Here is a 25,045-nt window from a genome sequence, read left to right on the forward strand (position 1 = left end):
CGACAGAAATGAAGCTTTAAGATTCAGGTCGAGCTGAACGGGATCCGAGGTGAACGTTTTGGTAATAACATCATTCATTTAAAAAGTATAAAAGAGAAAGACTGCGGCGTTACAGCCCCGTTGTCATGGCGACGCTAGGCCAACATGGCGGTTCTGAGAAAGGGCAGTTTTGTGTCGGAGCTAAATCATAAACGAACCCGAGAGCATGAACGTCATTTTCTCCATCATTCCTGGAAAAATGAGTAAAAGAAAGACGGACATTGCTGATCCCGAATGCACATGAAGACCTGACGTCGTGTGAATACGGCTAAAGCGTTAAAGCAGCACTTCGTAAAAGCTTTTATTGAAAACCACAAACTTAAAATCATCCCTTTAAAAGTCCTGGGGTTCCGAGTAAAGGTCCTGCGAGGAAAAAGATGCATTTAAATGAGATTAATGACGGTTATTGTCTCCTCCCCCTTGTCCCGGCGCAGACGCCCAGGCGGTGCTGCACGTGGTCTCCTCTCGGGAGGCGGAGTGGACGGAGCAGGAGGTGTCAGTGGAGTCCAGCCCAACCATCATCTACCAGGAGCTGACCCCAGGGGAGGCCCAGTCAGCCACCTCCACCATCAAGGCCCTGCTGGAGCTGCAGCAGACCACAGGTGAGTCCTATAACCCCGCCCACAGGCCACAGGTGAGTCCTATAACCCCGCCCACAGGCCACAGGTGAGTCCTATAACCCCGCCCACAGGCCACAGGTGAGTCCTATAACCCCGCCCACAGGCCACAGGTGAGTCCTAAAACCCCGCCCACAGGCCACAGGTGAGTCCTGACCCCGCCCACAGACCACAGGTGAGTCCTGACCCCGCCCACAGACCACAGGTGAGTCCTGACCCCGCCCACAGGTCACAGGTGAGTCCTATAACCCCGCCCACAGGCCACAGGTGAGTCCTATAACCCCGCCCACAGGCCACAGGTGAGTCCTAAAACCCCGCCCACAGGCCACAGGTGAGTCCTGACCCCGCCCACAGACCACAGGTGAGTCCTGACCCCGCCCACAGACCACAGGTGAGTCCTGACCCCGCCCACAGGTCACAGGTGAGTCCTATCACCCCGCCCACAGGCCACAGGTGAGTCCTGACCCCGCCCACAGGTCACAGGTGAGTCCTGACCCCGCCCACAGGTCACAGGTGAGTCCTGACTCCGCCCACAGGTCACAGGTGAGTCCTATAACCCCGCCCACAGACCACAGGTGAGTCCTATAACCCCGCCCACAGGTCACAGGTGAGTCCTGACCCCGCCCACAGGCCACAGGTGAGTCCTATAACCCCGCCCACAGGCCACAGGTGAGTCCTAAAACCCCGCCCACAGGTCACAGGTGAGTCCTATAACCCCGCCCACAGGCCACAGGTGAGTCCTATAACCCCGCCCACAGGTCACAGGTGAGTCCTGACCCCGCCCACAGACCACAGGTGAGTCCTGACCCCGCCCACAGACCACAGGTGAGTCCTGACCCCGCCCACAGGTCACAGGTGAGTCCTGACTCCGCCCACAGGTCACAGGTGAGTCCTATAACCCCGCCCACAGACCACAGGTGAGTCCTATAACCCCGCCCACAGGTCACAGGTGAGTCCTGACCCCGCCCACAGGCCACAGGTGAGTCCTATAACCCCGCCCACAGGCCACAGGTGAGTCCTAAAACCCCGCCCACAGGTCACAGGTGAGTCCTATAACCCCGCCCACAGGCCACAGGTGAGTCCTATAACCCCGCCCACAGGTCACAGGTGAGTCCTGACCCCGCCCACAGACCACAGGTGAGTCCTGACCCCGCCCACAGACCACAGGTGAGTCCTATAACCCCGCCCACAGGTCACAGGTGAGTCCCCAGCTCTCTCTTTCTGACGTTCATTCTCTGATGTTTTGTGTCTTTGCGTCTGAGTTTTATCCAGGAAGTGACTCCGACATGTCTGCGTCGCTCCCTGGTGTTTCCCACGCTTGTTCATTCACAAATACTGACATGTTCGGTATCTACGTGTAGCACGAAAGGCTGTGACCGAGATTACACATCTCACAAAATGAAATATGCCGAGGTTTTTTTGCATTTGTGCATCGTTTACACAGTGTACTATATAATATGCTGTTCACCCGCAGTGGGATTGGACTTGTACATGTTTTGTAAGCCGAGCTGTGAGTTTTGTTCCCGCTCGTACGAACAGTATCAGAGTGTTGCCCCTGGAAGGCGCAGAGGCCGAGTGTCAGAGGCGCAGAGGCCGAGTGTCAGAGCCGCAGAGGCCGAGTGTCAGAGCCGCAGAGGCCGAGTGTCAGAGCCGCAGAGGCCGAGTGTCAGAGCCACAGAGGCCGAGTGTCGGAGCCGCGGAGGCCGAGTGTCAGAGCCGCGTGACGTCGGCAAAAATTCATCAAAAATTCATCAAAAATGTGACAAAAACTCAACAAAAATGTGACAAAAATTCAACCAAAAAGTGACAAAAATTCAACCAAAAAGTGACAAAAATTCAACAAAAATGTGACAAAAATTCAACAAAAAAGTGACAAAAATTCAACAAAAAAGTGACAAAAATTCATCAAAAATTCATCAAAAATGTGACAAAAAATCATCAAAAATGTGACTAAAATTAATCAAAAATTCATCAAAAATGTGACAAAAATTCATCAAAAATGTGACAAAAACTCAACCAAAAAGTGACAAAAAATCAACAAAAATGTGACAAAAACTCAACAAAAAAGTGACAAAAAATCAACAAAAATGTGACAAAAACTCAACAAAAATGTGACGAAAATTAATCAAAAATTCATCAAAAAAGTGACAAAAATTCAACAAAGGCCGCAGAGGCCGAGTGTCGGAGCCGCAGAGGCCGAGTGTCAGAGCCGCAGAGGCCGAGTGTCAGAGCCGCAGAGGCCGAGTGTCAGAGCCGCAGAGGCCGAGTGTCAGAGGCGCAGAGGCCGAGTGTCGGAGCCGCAGAGGCCGAGTGTCAGAGGCGCAGAGGCCGAGTGTCAGAGCCGCAGAGGCCGAGTGTCAGAGGCGCAGAGGCCGAGTGTCAGAGCCGCAGAGGCCGAGTGTCAGAGCCGCAGAGGCCGAGTGTCAGAGGCGCAGAGGCCGAGTGTCAGAGCCGCAGAGGCCGAGTGTCGGAGCCGCAGAGGCCGAGTGTCAGAGCCGCAGAGGCCGAGTGTCAGAGGCGCGTGACGTCGGCCTCTCAGACGGATCGAGTGTCGCCGTGTCAGGAGTCAGTTTCCTCCTGAGTAAAGCCAGCAGCGGCTCCGGTAACTCCATCCAAGAGTCAGCAAACTCAGCCTGTGCAACCGGTTCATTTAGCCCACATTTACCCCACAGTCACTACACAGTCACTACAGACACTGCACAGTCACTACAGTCACTACACAGACACTACACAGACAGTACACAGTCACTACAGTCACTACAGTCACTACACAGACACTACACAGTCAGAAATGGGAATAAACTCGTACGTAAAAGTCTCCAAGTCTCTACATATTCAGGCTCATATGACACTGATACAAATGCAGATCAGAGTTTATGCCTTTATTATTATTTGCATTTTCTCAGTGTTAATGTAATGTTTAACCTGTTAAACACAACGCCTGAACGGATCCCATTTTCTCCAGTTTTGCTTTACCCTAATCAAAAAGATTCTTGGGAAAAAAGCACCAAAACAGCGACAAAAATGAGAAGAAAACAAGGATGTAAACGGAACAAAAATGTGACAAAAATTCAACCAAAAAGTGACAAAAAATCAACAAAAAAGTGAAAAAAATTCAACAAAAATTCATCAAAAAGTGACAAAAATTCAACAAAAATGTGACAAAAATTCAACAAAAATGTGACAAAAATTCAACCAAAAAGTGACAAAAAATTGACAAAAATTCAACAAAAATGTGACAAAAATTCATCAAAAATGTGACAAAAATTCAACCAAAAAGTGACAAAAATTCAACCAAAAAGTGACAAAAATTCAACAAAAATGTGACAAAAATTCAACAAAAATGTGACAAAAATTCAACAAAAATGTGACAGAAATTCAACAAAACTGTGACAGAAATTCAACAAAAATGTGACAGAAATTCAACAAAAATGTGACAGAAATTCAACAAAAAATGTGACAAAAATTCAGTATCAGAGTGTTGCCCCTGGAAGGCGCAGAGGCCGAGTGTCAGAGGCGCAGAGGCCGAGTGTCAGAGCCGCAGAGGCCGAGTGTCAGAGCCGCAGAGGCCGAGTGTCAGAGGCGCAGAGGCCGAGTGTCAGAGGCGCAGAGGCTGAGTGTCAGAGCCGCAGAGGCCGAGTGTCAGAGCCGCAGAGGCCGAGTGTCAGAGCCGCAGAGGCCGAGTGTCAGAGGCGCAGAGGCCGAGTGTCAGAGCCGCAGAGGCCGAGTGTCAGAGGCGCAGAGGCCGAGTGTCAGAGCCGCGTGACGTCGGCAAAAATTCATCAAAAATTCATCAAAAATGTGACAAAAACTCAACAAAAATGTGACAAAAATTCAACCAAAAAGTGACAAAAATTCAACCAAAAAGTGACAAAAATTCAACAAAAATGTGACAAAAATTCAACAAAAAAGTGACAAAAATTCAACAAAAAAGTGACAAAAATTCATCAAAAATTCATCAAAAATGTGACAAAAATTCATCAAAAATGTGACAAAAATTCATCAAAAATGTGACAAAAATTCATCAAAAATGTGACAAAAATTCATCAAAAATGTGACAAAAACTCAACCAAAAAGTGACAAAAAATCAACAATAATGTGACAAAAACTCAACAAAAATGTGACGAAAATTAATCAAAAATTCATCAAAAAAGTGACAAAAATTCAACAAAGGCCGCAGAGGCCGAGTGTCAGAGCCGCGTGACGTCGGCCTCTCAGACGGATCGAGTGTCGCCGTGTCAGGAGTCAGTTTCCTCCTGAGTAAAGCCAGCAGCGGCTCCGGTAAGGCTCCATCCAAGAGTCAGCAAACTCAGCCTGTGCAACCGGTTCACTTAGCCCACATTTACCCCACATTTACCCCACAGTCATTACACAGACACTGCACAGTCATTACACAGTCACTACACAGACACTACACAGACAGAAATGTGAATAAACTCGTACGTAAAAGTCTCCAAGTCTCTACATATTCAGGCTCATATGACACTGATACAAATGCAGATCAGAGTTTATGCCTTTATTCTTATTTGCATTTTCTCAGTGTTAATGTAATGTTTAACCTGTTAAACACAACGCCTGAACGGATCCCATTTTCTCCAGTTTTGCTTTACCCTAATCAAAAAGATTCTTGGGGAAAAAGCACCAAAACAGCGACAAAATGAGAAGAAAACAAGGATGTAAATGGAACAAAAATGTGACAAAAATGTGACAAAAATTCAACAAAAATGTGACAAAAATTCAACCAAAATGTGACAAAAATTCAACCAAAAAGTGACAAAAATTAAACAAAACTGTGACAAAAATTCAACCAAAAACTGACAAAAATTCATCAAAAATGTGACAAAAATTCAACCAAAAACTGACAAAAATTCTACCAAAATGTGACAAAAATTCATCAAAAATGTGACAAAAATTCAACCAAAAAGTGACAAAAATTCAACCAAAATGTGACAAAAATTCAACCAAAATGTGACAAAAAAGTGACAAAAATTCAACAAAAATGTGACAAAAATTCAACCAAAAACTGGCAAAAATTCAACAAAAATTCAACAAAACTGTGACAAAAATTCAACAAAAATGTGACAAAAATTCAACAAAACTGACAAAAATTCAACAAAACTGTGACAAAAATTCAACAAAAATGTGACAAAAATTCAACAAAACTGTGACAAAAATTCAACAAAAATGTGACAAAAATTCAACAAAACTGACAAAAATTCAACCAAAATGTGACAAAAATTCAACCAAAATGTGACAAAAAAGTGACAAAAATTCAACAAAAATGTGACAAAAATTCAACAAAAAACTGACAAAAATTCAACAAAAATTCAACAAAAATTTATCAAAAATGTGACAAAAATTCAACCAAAAACTGACAAAAATTCAACAAAAATGTGACAAAAATTCAACCAAAAAGTGACAAAAATTCAACAAAAATGTGACAAAAACTCAACCAAAAACTGACAAAAATTCAACAAAAATGTGACAAAAATTTATCAAAAATGTGACAAAAATTCAACAAAAATGTGACAAAAATTCAACAAAACTGACAAAAATTCAACAAAAATGTGACAAAAATTCAACAAAAATGTGACAAAAATTCAACAAAAATGTGACAAAAATTCAACAAAAATGTGACAAAAATTCAACAAAAATGTGACAAAAATTCAACAAAAATGTGACAAAAATTCAACAAAAAAGTGACAAAAATTCAACAAAACTGACAAAAATTCAACCAAAATGTGACAAAAATTCAACCAAAATGTGACAAAAAAGTGACAAAAATTCAACAAAAATGTGACAAAAATTCAACAAAAAACTGACAAAAATTCAACAAAACTGACAAAAATTCAACAAAAATTCAACAAAAATTTATCAAAAATGTGACAAAAATTCAACCAAAACTGACAAAAATTCAACAAAAATGTGACAAAAATTCAACAAAAAACTGACAAAAATTCAACAAAACTGACAAAAATTCAACAAAAATTCAACAAAAATTTATCAAAAATGTGACAAAAATTCAACCAAAAACTGACAAAAATTCAACAAAAATGTGACAAAAATTCAACCAAAAAGTGACAAAAATTCAACAAAAATTCAACAAAAAAGTGACAAAAATTCAACAGAAATGTGACAAAAACTCAACAAAAATGTGACAAAAATTCAACAAAAATGTGACAAAAATTCAACAAAACTGACAAAAATTCAACAAAAATGTGACAAAAATTCAACAAAAAACTGACAAAAATTCATCAAAAATGTGACAAAAATTTATCAAAAATGTGACAAAAATTCAACAAAACTGACAAAAATTCAACAAAAATGTGACAAAAATGTGACAAAAATTCAACAAAAATGTGACAAAAATTCAACAAAAATGTGACAAAAATTCAACCAAAATGTGACAAAAATTCAACCAAAAAGTGACAAAAATTAAACAAAACTGTGACAAAAATTCAACAAAAATGTGACAAAAATTCAACCAAAAACTGACAAAAATTCATCAAAAATGTGACAAAAATTCAACCAAAAACTGACAAAAATTCTACCAAAATGTGACAAAAATTCAACCAAAATGTGACAAAAAAGTGACAAAAATTCAACAAAAATGTGACAAAAATTCAACCAAAAACTGACAAAAATTCAACAAAAATTCAACAAAACTGTGACAAAAATTCAACAAAAATGTGACAAAAATTCAACAAAACTGACAAAAATTCAACAAAACTGTGACAAAAATTCAACAAAAATGTGACAAAAATTCAACAAAACTGTGACAAAAATTCAACAAAAATGTGACAAAAATTCAACAAAACTGACAAAAATTCAACCAAAATGTGACAAAAATTCAACCAAAATGTGACAAAAAAGTGACAAAAATTCAACAAAAATGTGACAAAAATTCAACAAAAAACTGACAAAAATTCAACAAAACTGACAAAAATTCAACAAAAATTCAACAAAAATTTATCAAAAATGTGACAAAAATTCAACCAAAAACTGACAAAAATTCAACAAAAATGTGACAAAAATTCAACCAAAAAGTGACAAAAATTCAACAAAAATTCAACAAAAAAGTGACAAAAATTCAACAAAAATGTGACAAAAACTCAACAAAAATGTGACAAAAATTCAACAAAAATGTGACAAAAATTTATCAAAAATGTGACAAAAATTCATCAAAAATGTGACAAAAATTTATCAAAAATGTGACAAAAATTCAACAAAACTGACAAAAATTCAACAAAAATGTGACAAAAATGTGACAAAAATTCAACAAAAATGTGACAAAAATTCAACAAAAATGTGACAAAAATTCAACCAAAATGTGACAAAAATTCAACCAAAAAGTGACAAAAATTAAACAAAACTGTGACAAAAATTCAACAAAAATGTGACAAAAATTCAACCAAAAACTGACAAAAATTCATCAAAAATGTGACAAAAATTCAACCAAAAACTGACAAAAATTCTACCAAAATGTGACAAAAATTCAACCAAAATGTGACAAAAAAGTGACAAAAATTCAACAAAAATGTGACAAAAATTCAACCAAAAACTGACAAAAATTCAACAAAAATTCAACAAAACTGTGACAAAAATTCAACAAAAATGTGACAAAAATTCAACAAAACTGACAAAAATTCAACAAAACTGTGACAAAAATTCAACAAAAATGTGACAAAAATTCAACAAAACTGTGACAAAAATTCAACAAAAATGTGACAAAAATTCAACAAAACTGACAAAAATTCAACAAAACTGACAAAAATTCAACAAAAATTCAACAAAAATTTATCAAAAATGTGACAAAAATTCAACCAAAAACTGACAAAAATTCAACAAAAATGTGACAAAAATTCAACCAAAAAGTGACAAAAATTCAACAAAAATTCAACAAAAACGTGACAAAAATTCAACAAAAATGTGACAAAAACTCAACAAAAATGTGACAAAAATTCAACCAAAATGTGACAAAAAAGTGACAAAAATTCAACAAAAATGTGACAAAAATTCAACAAAAAACTGACAAAAATTCAACAAAACTGACAAAAATTCAACAAAAATTTATCAAAAATGTGACAAAAATTCAACCAAAAACTGACAAAAATTCAACAAAAATGTGACAAAAATTCAACCAAAAAGTGACAAAAATTCAACAAAAATTCAACAAAAAAGTGACAAAAATTCAACAAAAATGTGACAAAAACTCAACAAAAATGTGACAAAAATTCAACAAAAATGTGACAAAAATTCAACAAAAATGTGACAAAAATTTATCAAAAATGTGACAAAAATTCATCAAAAATGTGACAAAAATTTATCAAAAATGTGACAAAAATTCAACCAAAAACTGACAAAAATTCAACAAAAATGTGACAAAAATTCAACCAAAAAGTGACAAAAATTCAACAAAAATTCAACAAAAAAGTGACAAAAATTCAACAAAAATGTGACAAAAACTCAACCAAAAACTGACAAAAATTCAACAAAAATGTGACAAAAATTTATCAAAAATGTGACAAAAATTCAACAAAAATGTGACAAAAATTCAACAAAACTGACAAAAATTCAACAAAAATATGACAAAAATTCAACAAAAATGTGACAAAAATTCAACAAAAATGTGACAAAAATTCAACCAAAAAGTGACAAAAATTCAACAAAAATTCAACAAAAATGTGACAAAAATTCAACAAAACTGACAAAAATTCAACAAAAATGTGACAAAAATTCAACAAAAATATGACAAAAATTCATCAAAAATATGACAAAAATTCATCAAAAAGTGACAAAAATTCAACAAAAATGTGACAAAAACTCAACAAAAATGTGGGGAGGAAAAAGATCAGTTTTGTGGGTCTTAGCTTTCAAATGAGGTGCTACACAGGCCTATATAATAACCTAAGAGGACAGAATGGTTTAGGCGGGTGGTAAGAGGTTAAGAAACCGTGGGTGAACAGTTCACATCGAGCATCTCTGAAGCTTTTGCTCCTTCAGACGGAATGATTCCTAATGTGGAAGCGTAGGGTCTGCAGAGGAACAGGATGAAGTCTGTTTATGGAGAGATCTTCACGGATCACTGACCTGTTGTTGCCTCCTGTTGTTTTGTCGTTAGTGAAGGACAAAGGTGAGTCCAAGCTGAGGCAGCACACCATCGACCTGAGCCAGATGGCCGTGCCCCTGCAGCTGTCCCAGGAGAAGAGGAGCGTCCCAGAGCCGCTCAGAACACCTGCTCCCTCCTCCTCCATCAGCTCCACCAGCAGCTCCACCATCAGCTCCACCAGCGGCTCTACCATCAGCTCCACCAGCAGCTCCACCAGCAGCTCCACCATCAGCTCCACAATCAGCTCCACCATCAGCTCCACCATCAGCTCCACCATCAGCTCCACGGCCGAGGGAGACGCTGCTGCTGAGCTCTCCTCCGCAGGTAAAGCGAGAGAAGACGACTCTGCGGGGAAGACGGTGAAGGCCAGTCCGGTTACTACGGCGACCAAACCCGTCCCCGCCTCCACGAGCGTCACCGCGGCGGGACAGGTCGGACAAACGGTGAGAAAACGCACGAAAAGGGACCAATTCTGCCACATGATTAGAGCTGGGGGAGCTGGGACCAGAGCCGGACCCCAAAGCCTCTCAATACACTTCATTTCTAAGGCTTTAAAAAAAAAAAGTGGGAAAAAAAAAATTGGGCAAGTAGTACGGAGCCCTGGAAGTGACATCAGACAAAAAAAATTGGGTGGTTGAAAAAAAAAAAAAAATTGTTGAAGAAATATAAAAAAAACATTTATTTAAAAAAAAAAAAAAAAAAAAAAAAATCCAGATAATTACTACATTCCCCCAAGATAATTTGTGGTGTAAAAAAAAAAATATATATATATATTTTTTTTTTATTAAAATATATACATATGTTTCTTTCTTTTTTTACCCCGAGATAATGTGTGGTGTAAAAAAAAAGATTTAATTTTTATACATTTTTATATTTCTTAAAACTTTTTTTTTTTTTTCACCCCCAAATTTTTTTTGTCTGTCACTTCCAGGGCTCCGTAATAATGTCGCAAAAAGTAGGAAAATCGGGGGAATAATTGGGAGAAAAGGGAAGGAAGTTAGGGAAAACATTGTGGGGAAAATGTCAAAAAAAATTGGGCAAGTAGTACGGAGCCCTAGAAGTGACATTCGACAAAAAAAATTGGGTGGTTGAAAAAAAAAAAAGAAAAAGTTGAAGAAATATAAAAAATCATTTCTTTAAAAAAAAAAAAAAAAAAAATCTAGATAATTACTACATTCCCCCAAGATAATTTGTGGTGTAAAAAAAAAAATGATTTTTTTTTTTTACTTTTTTTGTATTAAAATATTTACATATGTTTCTTTCTTTTTTTTACCCCGAGATAATGTGTGGTGTAAAAAAAAATATTTATTTTTTTATACATTTTTATATTTCTTAAAACTTTTTTTTTTTTCACCCCCAAATTTTTTTTGTCTGTCACTTCCAGGGCTCCGTAATAATGATGTCGCAAAAATTAGGAAAATGGGGGGAATAATTGGGAGAAAAGGGAAGGAAGTTAGGGAAAATATTGTGGGGAAAATGTCAAAATATAAGAAAGAATTTTATTTTTTTTATGTTTGGAAAAAAATTGGACAATTGGCAAAATATGGAGAGAGAAAAATGTGGAAACAAAGTAGAAAGTGTAGTTTCTACCCTTTTGTAGGATTTCTGATATCGCTTCATCGTTATCGAGGTTCGTTTCTGTCAATATCGTGTTGATGAGAATAATGTGCGGATTAAAAACTAAAGTGATAAAAATCGGAATAAAATTGAGGCCAAATATCTGGATATTTTCAACAACAAATACAAACTAAAATGAATGTTTGTCGATTTGAATAAAATGTAAAGAACTCCTTTGAGCAGTGTGGTCACTGTTCGTCACTGAGTCAAACTAAAGACAGTTGTTAAATGTGATGGAGTCACGTGTTCGGCCTGGTCGGGGATTACCGATTCCATTCCTGCGTGTCGAGTTTTACAAATACAGTATCAGTCAAACCTGATCCGGCTCAACAAAGGAGCGATTGATCTGCGGCATTTTCAAAAGTTTCCACGGGAGGAACAACATAAATAAACATCAGTAAAGACCTGAATCATGAAACTGAGACTCTGCAGGTGAAGAGGTCGAGGCTTTGTCCAGTTTTAACTTTCAGAGTAAAGAACAGCCCAAACTCTTCACCGTGTTTATTCTCTGAGATTTATCCAGGAAGTGACTCCAACATGTCACAAATACTCACAGGTTTGGTGTCCACGTGTAGCACGAAAGGCTGTGTTCATTCTGGTCTTTTCCTTTGTGGGAGACAGTTTGGAAAAGTGATGAAAATTTAGATATTTTTGAAAATTTTGAATATTTTTGAAAATTTAGGGAAAAAATTTAGAAGAAAAAAAATTGAAATTGAAAAAAAAAATAATAATAATTGAAAATTTTGAAAAAAAATATTGAAAGAAAAAAAAATTAGAAATACATTTGAACATTTTGAACAATTTTTGGAATTTTTTACAAATATTTTATATATATTGGATTTAGACTTTTTTGGAAAATGTTGAACATTTTTGAACATTTTGAAAAAGTTTTGAAAATGTTGGAAATTATTATTTTTTTGGTTCATTTTAAAAATGATCGCAAATTTTAACATTTTGGAATGTTTTTTCAAAATCCTTCAAACTTTTACATTTTTTTTACAAAGTTTTGAAAATGTCCTCAAGCAGGTCTGTGTCGCTCCCTGGTCTTTCCCACGCTTATTCATTCACAAAGACATGTTTGGTATCCACGTGTAGCACGAAAGCATTCTGGTCATTTCCTTTGTGAGAGACAGTTTGGAAAAGTGATGAAAATTTAGACATTTTTGAAAATTTTAAATATTTTAGAAAATGTAGGGGAAAAAATGAAAATTTAGAAGAAAAAAAAATTGAAATTGAAAAAAAAAAAATTGAAAATTGAAAATGTTGGAAAAAAAATGAAAATTTTGAAAAAAATATTGAAAATTAAAAAAAATAATTTAGAAATACATTTTAAAATTTTGAGGAATTTGGGGATTTAAAAAAATAAATAATATATTTCTGATTTTGATTTTTTTGGAAAAAAGTTTTGAAAATGTTTGAATTTTTTTGGAAATGATTTTTTTTTGTTAATTTTGAAAATTATGGCAAATTTAGAAAATATGGGAACATTTTGGAATGGTTTGTAAAAAAAATGTGAAAGTTTGATGGATTTTGAAAAAGTTTTGAAAATGTCCTCGAGCAGGTCTGTGTGGCTCCCTGGTCTTTCCCACGCTTATTCATTCACACTGACAAGTTTGGTATCCACGTGTAGCACGAAAGGTTGCGTTCATTCTGGTCATTGCCTTTGTGGGAGACAGTTTGGAAAAGTGATGAAAATTCAGACATTTTTGAAAATAAAAAAAAATAAATAAAAAAATATGAAAATTTTGAAAAAAATAAATAAATTGACAAATTAAAAAATTGAAAATGGGAGACAGTTTGGAAAAGTGATGAAAATTTAGAACTTTTTGAAAAATTTTAATATTTTAGAAAAAAAAATAAAAAAAATGAAGATTTAGAGGGAAAAAAATTGAAATTAAAAAAAAAATTGAAAATTGAAAATGTTGAAGAAAAAATTTAAAATTTTGAAAAAAAGATCGAAAATTAAACAAAAACATTTAGAAATGCATTTGAACATTTTGAACAATTTGGGAATTTTAAAAAATATTTTACGTATTTTTGATTTTTTTGAACATTTTGAAAAAGTTTTGAAAATGTTTGAATTTTTTTGGAAATTACATTTTTTTGGTTAATTTTGAAAATGATGGCAGATTTTGCTGCTGTAATCCAAATATGGTCATTTTCTTTGTGGGAGACAGTTTGGAAAAGTGATGAAAATTTAGACATTTTTGAAAATTTAATATATTTTAGAACATTTAGAAAGAAAAAAAAAAGAAAATTTAGAAAAAAAAAGAAAAATTGAAAAAAAATAAAAAATTGAAAATTTTGAAAAAAAATGATTGAAAACATTTTTTGAACATTTTGAAAAAGTTTTGAAAATGTTTTACATTACATTAAAAATTAAATTTTTTTGGTTAATTTTGAAAATTATGGCAGATTTAGAAAATTTGGGAACATTTTAGACAGCAGCGGCTAAAGACGAGAGAAACAGACACACATATTGATGTTTTTGATGATTTATTGAGCTTTGAACCCAAAAACACTAAAGATTATTAAACTAAACCAGCTCCAAAGGCCCTCTTGGAAGTGGTTTAATACAATTCTAATCCCTGTTTTCCTCATATTTATGTCTCTTCAAATGTGTTTGTTTTGTGGCCGCTGTGTCGCAGGTGTCGGACGGCGGTAAGAGCGTCCTGGAGGTCAGCGAGGCGGAGGGCGACACTCTGGACCCTCAGACCGGCCTCTTCTACCGCTCCACCGAGACCTCCGACCCGCCTAAACCCACCCCGGCCCCTAAACCCGCCCTGGCCCCGGCCCCTAAACCCACCCAGGCCCCTCCCCCTAAACCCGCCCAGGCCCTGCCCCCTAAACCCGCCCAGGCCCTGCCCCCTAAACCCACCCAGGCCCTGCCCCCTAAACCCGCCCAGGCCCCTCCCCCTAAACCCACCCAGGCCCCGCCCCCTAAACCCACCCCGGCCCCGCCCCCTAAACCCACCCCGGCCCCTCCCCCGCAGCTGCACAGCAAACCACAGCTCACGGCCTCCACGCCACCGCTCGCCAAGAAACTGCCCAAACTGTCCTCCCCCCCCCCAGACGCCCAGCTCCTCCCACAGCCCCTCCACCCTCACCCCCGTCGCTCTCGCCCCCTCCCCCTCCGCCCTCGGGGTCCCGACGCAGGCGGGCGCCAAACTGACCCCGCAGCTCCCCAGGCTCCAGCACGCCCCCACCTCCTCGCTCCACAGGCCGCCACGCTCCGACCTGTCGCACCCGCCCCCCCTGCAGGCTCATCACCCGGTCAGCGCCGACAAGACCCCGCCCAGCCAGGTAAGACCCCGCCCAGCCAGGTAAGACCCCGCCCAGCCAGGTATTGAAGGTTCATTAACGAGACCCCGCCCAGCCAGGTGTTTAAAGGGGGGGTATTCTGCAAAATGGACTTTTTCCAGCTTTCCATCCTGTTATTCAGTCACTCCCTCATTAAAAACATGGCTGAAGTGTTGCCTTGGCACATTCACGTATTTCTGAGTAATCTGTAAAAACTCTGATGGCGGCCATTTTAGGGATAGGTTTTTGTCATTTTTTTGTCAATTTATTTTGAATTTTTGTTGAATCTTTGTCGCATTTTTGTCATATTTTTGTTGAATTTTTGTCAATTTTTGTTGAATTTTTGTCACATTTTTGTCACATTTTTTTGAATTTTTGTCACATTTTTGTCACATTTTTGTTGAATTTTTGGCTGATGGCGGCCATTTTAGGGATAGGTTTTTGTCACATTTTTGTCATTTGTTTTTCACATTTTTGTCACATTTTTGTTGAATTTTTGGCACTTTTTTTTTTGGGCGGATGGCGGCCATTTTAGGGATAGGTTTGCCTGAGTCCTCCTAGGAACGCCCCCACCTCCTGGAGACGCCTCTGAGCCGAGTAACCAACCACTGCTCCTCAGCAGAACCCCCTCCCCACTGATGCCACAGACAGCGTGTGGAGGGGGCGTGTCTAAAGGCTCAGAGGTTCTTAAAGAGACAGAGGCCTATTTCAAGACATTCACTACAGCCATTTTGAGAGAGACATTTTATACAAGGCAGTTATTCTAATTTACTGCATTTACAGACCAACAGAAGGTTTGTCATCATTGTAGTGTGATATAGACTGGTGCTATGGGACTGAAGAAAGCAGAACACCCCCTCTTTAAAGTATTTGTAACAAAATGTAATATGGTAAAACTAAAGTCTTAATTTATTTCATTTCAGTTATTTGATAATAAATTGATTATTTATGATAAATGACATGTGGTCAGAGACACGTGTGTGGTCAGAGATTCTGATTATTCGGACGTGACTCTGATCCACAGGAGACACGCGTGGTCACAGAGGCTCCTCTGTTGTGGATTTTCTTGCTTAATAAAGCTTAAGAGAAGTTTGTCTAGTCAACATGTGAAGTTTATTACGCATGCGCAGATTTACACACAGGAGGATCTGTGTGTAAATCTGCGGAGCAAGGTTTCGTAGCTGATTTTATACGGCACGGTAGCGCAGCGGTTAGTGCTCTCGCTTCACAGCTACACAGCAAAAATGCCAGTGTTAAATTAACACCGAGAGTGTTAATTTTAACACTGAAAAAGTGTCTATATGCGTCCACTTTTTTCAGTGTTAATTTAACACTTTCAAAAGTGTTAAATATGGTTACACTATAAGTGTTAGAAATTAACACCGGCAAACACTCTTAAGTGTTGATAAAACTTAACACTGGTGTAAGGTGTCATAATTTTAGCACTAGTCAGTGTTGCAAGATTCTACACTAGTGTCATTGTTACAATAATTAACACTACCATTTAACATTCAAATGCAGAATATTGTACACTTGCTGGTGTAATAATTTGAACCTAATTTACCCATGATTCCACTCCACTCATGTAGCCATGGAACCTACAAAAATAATACATACAATGTAATAAACTTAAAAAACTTTTATTTTATTTTTAAACTTTTTTGGAGCTCTGCAAGGACCCCCTCCAAAATGTTTAACTTTGGGTTACAACACTGTAAGGCACAATGTACATTAGCTCAGAGTCATATGCAAACTGGCGGTCATATGGTCTGTAGTAAATAAGATCGTCAATGCAAACCAATGTGAAACAATAACAGTTTTCCTCGATTGCAAACGCATTTACATGGTCATCAAAATGCAATGTTGAGACTTTACATGTGAGAAGGTATGCATTGTCATTCGAAATAATTACATTGACAATCCTGTTGAATAACGGCATCTCATTGTGGACCCCAGTGCATACGTACATCCCAACCTGATACTCAGTCCCATAGTTTTTGACCCAAGAAGTTGTGGAAACAAGACCAGACTCATAGAAAGTTTCAACAAGAGCTTCACTGCCCTCCAAATCACAAACAGAGATTTCATGTATAGAGCCAAATTCAAATCGTTTGAAATAAAAGTTCTCAAAATGAAAAGCCAACTGGTTCTGATGTTTCTTTGCGAGTGTTTTGGTGATGTTTTTAAAGTTCTTTACAGACTTTTTAAAAAAGTTGTGTTTTCCTTCAAACCTCATACACCACATGTGAATGAGTGGCCCAATTTTTCTGATGCAACGAGGATAATGGATCATTAGGTGGTGCTTTGGAATCAGATTTCGCTCTGGAAAGAGATCTTTAAAGAGTCTGTGATGATCTATAATCAGATTTTTTAAATAGCAAGTCATACCATGGGTTACACTCGGTGCAAATACAATATTCACAATTTGTATGAGAAGTAGCAGCAGGTTCCAACAGTCATCATTTCGACTAATCAAATCTCCAAACATTAATGGGGTATTTCGTAAAAGACACCAAGACTGAATAGCATTGAGCCCAAGATCTTTGCTATTATCATCCAATTTTAACACACTTGGTTTGTTTTTTCTCTGAGTGTATCCATAGTTAAAGCTCATAACCCTCTCCAACAATGAATTTGAGGATATGAAGTTCTTCATCAAGTACTGAAACACAAGCTTCAACTCATACTGTACCACACCCTCCAATAGATCGTGCATTATATCAACTGCAAAATTGTTTGTAGTATTGTACAGCTGAAGGGAATTGAGTGGGCAGGTTCTTTTGACACCATATGTATGCACCAGTGCAGGATTTTGTTGAATGGCACTGCAGTGTTGTGAATGGAGGTCTTTTGAACGTAAAGTTAAACCAGGATGATCTTCACTAAAAACTGTCTGCAACTCAGTCTTATCCGTTAAACAAAAGCGACAAGAATAATTAGCACTAAAAGACTCAACAAAACCAAACAGGCCATGTAAAGCCAAGTTATCACCCGTCACCTGAAATATTGAACCTTTAACTGGGGAATCAGTAAACGGAAGCAGCACCCCTTCGGTCTCCAAAATCTTTAGATCATCAATAAGGGGCTTCAGAATGGGATCAAAGCCATATTTTTTTAAGTCCTCTGAGTGAAAGAGAGCAACGAGATGAATGTTCATCAACACTGAATTTAGCTTAGGTGGCAAATTCCTTAATGTAAAATAAATGCAGCCAAGTTTGTGTACACCCTTTTTTGAGCCCAGGGGATTGGCAGTTTCAAAATCATCATAGTAGAGCTGGATCTGAAGAGCATATTCTTGCTGTGAAAATAAAGTGTGATTTCTGAAATAAGAACCGTCATTAACATCTTTGTACACTCCCTCTTGATGGGGTTTTGCTTTCATAAAACTGCTGCACAGTTCACTGTTCTTAAACATGGATGAAAGTGAACCCATAATGGGTACATACATGAATTTGTCATTGACAGGAATTTGCCTGTATCCACCTGTCGTCTTGTCTCTACGAAGGTCAAAGCGGACACCAAGAATATGCTCTACAGGTTCAACTATTTTCCATTTTTTCTCAAAATATCGCATTCTTTTAGATTCTGTGTTAAGACATGAAAATGGATTCTGCAGTTGGTCAAAACATTCCTGGACATTTCCCAATGTTTCACTAGATGCACCAGATAAACATTCAACAACAGTTTCTTTTGTATGTGTGTGGATGTCCCTGACCAGTTCCTCCATTGAACCAACTAATGACTGGACAGTACTTTCTGGGACTCCTGAGGCTTGAACTTGAGCTATAATAGAGCTGCACATGTCCAGTATTTGTCTTCTTTCAATTGGAATGGGAGCCGTGACAGTAACAGTAGGATCCACATTGACTGGCTCTGATGTAGAGGGTCCAACTATAGCTACAGGTTCAAATCTGTCCCCACCTGAATCAACAATGTCTTGGTGAGCTCGATTTAAGTGCCGTTGATAACCAGAATAAGTGCAAAACACAAATGAACATCCTTGTTCTCCACATTTCAAACGCAATGACCTCCCAGGGTACAGACCATGCTGAAACTTCAGATGTCTAAATAACAATGAACAACTTGTGTGGTGTACCCTGCAGATGAAACACCTGTATTCTGGCATGTTTCAAGGCAAAGATGTATACCTTAAAGTTCAGTATTGAGAAGTCTTGCTCGGATTTCCTTGACCCGAGGGCTCTCCTTCATGCTGCCAATGTCAATGCCGTACACGGTGGTCTGGATGAATGTGTAGAAGTTGAGCAGCGCCTCATCGTAGGACAAGGCAAAAGCGAAGTGGGCCTTGAAGAGCTCATCAAAGGCGGCGACTCCGGTCTGCACTGAGCAAGGGATGACTTTTTGATCCAAGATGATGTAGAAATTTTGCAGGCTGTTCTTTTTTTCTCCGATGCACAGAAGAAAGGGCTGGACAGAATCAGTATCTCGGATGAAGGTTTCCATGCTTTGCCCCACCTGCTTCACAAAAAACAAAGCAGACAACACACAAAATAAGACAAAACATATTTCAAACATGAAAAGTTATGGAATGCACTTTTTTGGGGTAAATATTTAATAAACATGCTCGAACTCCAGATCTGAGGTAAACAAGCTTTCTTCAAATCTTGATATTACAAAAAATTGAAATTGTAACATTTCATCAGCTAATCAGAATTGATTGTTATTAAAACCCATTATTTTTATTTGAACATGTGCACTCAAAAAAAAATCTAGCATACAATAGCTTTAAAGAACATTGAATTCTTGAAAGGGGGCGTACCTTTAGAAACTTCACCAGTCGATTAACTGCATCGGAGGAACTCTGTTTTGATGTTTTACGACCCTTCGATGTTGGAGGCAGCAGATGAAGAAGTAAAAGGAGACCAGCCACCTCAGAGTCCCAAACTAGGAACAATTGACAAAAAGCATTACTTTTTTTATAACATAATTGATACTCGTATTAAAATATGTCCAATTCATGCTTACCACCACCATCAATCTTCTGTGCAGACAAGAGTAGGTCAGTGAGGTGAGCACTTTGAGCTAGATTTTTGCAATCTGAAATTATTCTTGGTTTGAAGAATGTTGGCCACCTGGCAAGGAATTTCCTGGACAGTTCTTCCCCAAAGAGCAGTGTGAAGTCTTGATCAATCTAAAAATATTAAAACAGTTAATAATATCATATCGCATCATTAATGCATGCAAAAATGCAGTCTTTGCTTTACCAAGCCAGGGGTGTCCAAGAATCTTGGAAACATGTCCAGGACATTAGAGGCTGTGGCTGGATCTTGAACCACCTTTTGTCTATGCTGAAATGTTGCCATCATTTTTTCTTTCACAATTTTCTTGTCAGCAGAATGCCTCATCATAGACATGGCCTCTTTACATTCATCACCAGACAGCTGCCTCACAGTTGTACTTATTGGACGAGGAGTCTTTGGGCCCTCTTGAAAAGAAGACTTTGATTTCTTGGCGTCATCAGGAGAGTTGCGCTGGACAGTTTTCAGCCTATACGCCAGGTAGCCGAGACCACTCTGGTGGTCATAGAAGTGTTCCTATAAAAAAAAAAGAAAGACAAAAGAAAAATACTCTGAGTCCAGATTTTGTGATAAATTACACTTCTAAATGATTTAACAGGATTATGACTGTGTAACCGTAAAAAATAAACCGTTGTGAACGCTAAATCGTCTGGGTATGGCTTTTTCTTTTTCTGAGCTCTTGCAGTCAGAATAGGCAAATTCTGACCACAAGAGCGAAGATGTTTCTATGAATAAACGTTAAATGTGCTCCACTCAACCAAACCCAGTCCAGTCGACAATTTAAGCTTCACAACCATGAATGCTTCCTGGACTAATGAGACAGAATGCTCCAAACAGATAGCTGGCTTTCAGTTTACATCACTGCATTCTATAGGCCTAAAATATAAAATTGAGATGCTAGTTTTACTTCTCAATAAAACATTACAGACCTGTACAATGCTGCAATACACATGCTGTCTGAAACCCCTTATTAGTACATATTATCAACTTAAATGCAAAAAAAATTTAGATCAAGGGGAATAAAATAAAAAAATAAAATAAATTTCATTTATACATACATATCCATTCTTTGAGTCTGGATCCTTTAAGTTTGGAAACAACGTTATTATACCAAGGGCATACAATATACGGGCCTTCACTGGGGGGATCCTCCTGAGAAGACATTATGAATCTCAGTTAAACAAATTTAACAAAAACAATGTTTACCTGCAAAAATGTGCTGAGTTTGACTCAAGACGGCAAAGAATAGTGAAAACTATTTCAAATTCAAGTACTGTAAATTGCTACCTTAAATGCACAAACAAACAAACAAACAAACATGTTTTTCAAGTGCACGTTAGCTTACCCATGAGTCTCTACCATGTCTGCCACAAGTATGTTCACCATTATTTTTCTTGTGCCATCAGAGAGGGATTTTTTCTGGTCATATTCTTTGAATATTTTCACGCCACCTGGTTTTGAGTGTAGGGCTGCCTGAACAATCTGAAACAACAATCCAAAATATCCATGTTACACATACAGAATAATATTTATATTTTAGCAAAAAAAAACACTTACATCTCTGGCTACACTGCTGTCAGGCGGACCTTCAAGCAGTTGTCTTTTCCGAGCTTTGGTTGATTCCAGTATAATTGTCGAACCTGAGCCTGAGCCTGAACCCGAACCCGATGATGCAATAGAGGCACGTGATGGAGACCACTCTGAGAATGAAGCTTCTGAGAATGAAGCTTCTGAGAGTGAGGCATCTGAAGACAAATCCTCAATTTGGTCATCTACAAAAACAAAACAGATGTGCAGTTAGACTAAACAATTAAGGGGAAACAATAGAAAATTACTTGCATCCCTCACCGTTGGACTCTTTAGTGAAGGCTTTTAAAGACACCTGTACAGACTTCAGAAGTTCATCAAATATGTCAGGATCCACTTCAACTCCTGCAGAGTCCTTTAAGATCAAGGTTGTGGAATCCGGCAGATTGAATTTTGCTCGTACTAGCAAAAGAAGAAAAAACGAATTAATCAGGAAACAAAAAAACAATCAGACATAAGTCAAGTCATTACAAATTTGTGTTTTGTGCTTACCATGTGAAATTAGCAACATATAAAACGGTCAATTTGAGAATGCTAAAATCAATAGATTTTATAACAGCTACAATCACATTACCTTCTTGTATAAAGCCTGAGTAGCTGTAGACATCTTCTGTCTTTGGCACCTTGACCCACTTGCTCACTGTCTGGTATTCTACAGGAACCAGCATATCACAGCCTACAATAAAAACAAAATCATCATACAATCAAGGTGTGTTTATATTTGGTAGATAAAAAAAAAAATCTAAAAGTTATTTGTAAAAATACAGTATCAATGACAAAATAGTTCACAGCAACAAATACATTATCTTGGCGCCTAACGACACACTGACTAATATATTTACCAAACTACAAGAACTTACCAAAAGCATTTTTATGTTTTATAATTTGTCTGTCCACCTGATACATCAATGCTAAACTCACAGTCATTCAGTACTATTTTTTTTGTATTCTCCACTCCAGTCATATCTGATAGGCAGTATAGGAATCAGCATTACAGGTATTTGAGTCACAGGAGATGTCTCTTGGTTGCACAATCACAAGCTAAAGAACGATGGCCAGTATACTCCACCTTGTTTCAAACGAAGACACGCAGATTAGCAAAGTTGGGTTCTGAAACGCCCGTGCGTGCCTTACAATAGCGATAACTTTTAGGAGGTTGCGTTTGGGGAATACAACAACATTGCGCGACGACGACTTACCTTACCCGTCCACTCAGTGCGTTCTCTATCGTATATTCCGGGAGATAAAGAGAAACTCCGCTCCGAACAGCGGCAGGACCCTGGTGCCTCACCGTCTCCAGCCCACGCTAGGCTAGCGGCCTACCTAGCATCGAAGCCTGAATGAAGCTAACAGTGCACTTCAACTTCTAACCTCGCATACGCCAACAGCCTCAAAAACACGGGTCGCCAAATATCATAAAACACGTCTAAACCTTGGCCCCGGACAAATTTAGTGACTAGTCCATTGAAATCTTAAAGACATGTATGTAAAAAAAAAAAAAATCGTACAACTTGCACTCGTAACTCCAGCATTTACACAGGCATGGTAAAACTTACCGTTCTCCTTTGCCTTGTTGCAGCAGTTGACAACACGACTGTAACTGAAAAAAAAAGTGATAGACTATTAAATTAAATGCTGTTCTTGTTCGGGACCAGAAATTTCGACAAAAAAATAAAAACTCAACTCAAAATATCCATAATGTTTCTGTGTACAAATGTTAATTACTAACTAAGACTTCGTGTCGGTATCTCTGTCTAAATTTTCCAAAAAACATAGAATATGAGCAAAGAAATCTTACCGTAGCGACAAGAAAAATGGCGACGGCAGAAAACAGTTTGCGCCTTCACGAGGCTTGAGTCTCCTCCTCCACGGAAATGAAGGGTGTGGTCAAGTTTAACACTAGCAGTGCAAGACCCGTTTAACAATGAAAATCAACACCAACACTCACACTACAAGTGTCACTTTTAATAAATTAAGTGTTAAATTAACTCTAGATAGTGCAAAATACAACCTACACCGGAAAATTAACACCGGAAGATTTGCTGTGTAGAAGGTCCGGGTTCAATTCCCACCTGGGCCTTTCTGTGTGGAGTTTGCATGTTCTCCCCGTGTCTGCGTAGGTTTCCTCCGGGCACTCCGGTTTCCCCTACCACTAAAAACATGCACAATAGGCCAGGATGTATGATGTGTGTGAGTGAATGTGTGGTGGTGTCAGAGGGTCTGTTGGCGCAGACGTCTGACAGTCTCCCCCAGGGGAAACTGAAGCTACAAACGTAGTTTACACCACCGAGTGTGGAGTGAATGTTCAATTGTCTCATGTAAACGCTTTGTGACCAAGTCTGTGAAAGATGCTATATAAATAAAGATCTTCTTCTTCTTCTTCTTATACACATACATGAAAGGCGGTACAACAGAACAATGACATGGTGATACATTTGGAGATGTAAATGCAAGCGGCCAAGAGGCGCTTTGCCTGGGAATGAAATCAGGCTGGCGGTGGGGAGAGAGAGATCTTTTGTCATGCTTTATAAGATGGCCCTGCTGGCCTATTGTCTTTTAGGTGCGAAACGACCCTGCCCAGGATCTGGATCTTTTGTGAGATGGAGATGGCCCATCTTATCTATTGTCCGTCTGGTCACATAGCAGGGGGCCAGGCCCGCATGGCGCTAACTTAGTTTCCTGGCTTAACTTTAACCAAATTTGTCACAACACCTCTGACGCCGCTTTTACTTTCCATTTCCCTCTCGGACACTTCCCTTTTACTGACTCGCTCGGGTCGTTAATGTCTGACCTCAGAGCAGGAGCTTCACGTCACCAAACGGACTTCTGCTCCACAGAAGGCCTCTACCGGAGTGAGTGGAGAAGATGGAGCCGCTCCAGAAACCACCGAGTTTCCTCTGAAATGTTTCAAATCTAAAAATCACAAATCAAATCGCAACATTTCTCAGGAAAATCACAGTTCTCACTCGTTCTTCCGTTCCCTGATGTTCCTGTAACTCCTGTATATTTGAGTATAAACTGAGAAGGTCCTGATGTTCCTCTGTCCTTCAGCCGATCATCACGCAGAGCGCCACCGTCACTAAGATCACCTTTGGGAGCGCTCTCCTGCCGAGCGCGGAGGCGTCGGCGAAGCTCCTCCCCGAGCCCAGCGGGGGCGGAGCCGGGCCCTCGGCCGAGAAGTCCGTGTCCGACATCCTGAAGATCTCCATGATGGAGGCGGAGATCGACCCCTGCACCGAGCCCATGGTGGTGGACTCCTCCAGCGACCGCGGGCCCCTGGCCAAGGCCCTGGGGCCCCTGGGGAAGAGCGAGGCGGGGCCCTTCATCAGCAGCTCCCACACTAAGGGCCCCCAGTACAGCTGTCTGCAGAGCCTGGCAGCCCAGAGGAGTAAGGAGGACATGGACGTCATCGAGGTATGAACTTATGCCTCTAAAGCTCAGCTCACACTACACGACTCTTCTAGAAAACGATTTTATATAGAATGGGGGGCTCACACTACACGACTGGTGCGATTATAGAACGTCTGGGGGTTCACACTTAACGACTGAGAATCGTCAGAGCGACTCACGATTCTGACAAACAGCTGATGTTTTATAACACAGCGCGTCTGTCGTCTCTACGGCTTCAAAACTGACCCCAGATCAGCAAAGACAGGCCTGTGTTTGTGAGCGCGGGATAACGTGTGTGTCCCGATTGGTCAACGGTGTCAACAATGTCACAACACCGCAGCGCTAGCTTA

General features: G+C 39.0%; 2 protein-coding genes across 2 annotated transcripts in view; one reads left to right on the forward strand and one right to left on the reverse strand.

Moving 5' to 3' along the window:
- Nucleotides 1–25,045, forward strand: part of emsy (EMSY transcriptional repressor, BRCA2 interacting) — a 58,623-nt gene that overhangs the window by 31,209 nt on the left and 2,369 nt on the right. The window contains 5 exon segments of the mRNA XM_079567039.1: nt 474–641; nt 9,778–10,208; nt 14,031–14,444; nt 14,446–14,685; nt 24,357–24,719. Coding sequence (XP_079423165.1) covers nt 474–641; nt 9,778–10,208; nt 14,031–14,444; nt 14,446–14,685; nt 24,357–24,719 — 1,616 coding nt within the window.
- On the reverse strand, nt 18,491–22,683 carry LOC306970217 (uncharacterized protein; the record flags this gene model as incomplete). The annotated part of the gene is made up of 8 exons (XM_079566096.1): nt 18,491–19,017; nt 19,460–19,584; nt 19,666–19,831; nt 19,905–20,234; nt 21,276–21,490; nt 21,567–21,707; nt 21,880–21,981; nt 22,677–22,683. 8 exons carry the CDS (start codon nt 22,681–22,683, stop codon nt 18,832–18,834), a joined length of 1,272 nt encoding a protein of 423 aa, XP_079422222.1. The 3' UTR covers nt 18,491–18,831.

The sequence above is a fragment of the Gobius niger genome (assembly GCF_951799975.1).
Source record: "Gobius niger genome assembly, chromosome: 11".
Classification (NCBI taxonomy): domain Eukaryota; kingdom Metazoa; phylum Chordata; class Actinopteri; order Gobiiformes; family Gobiidae; genus Gobius; species Gobius niger.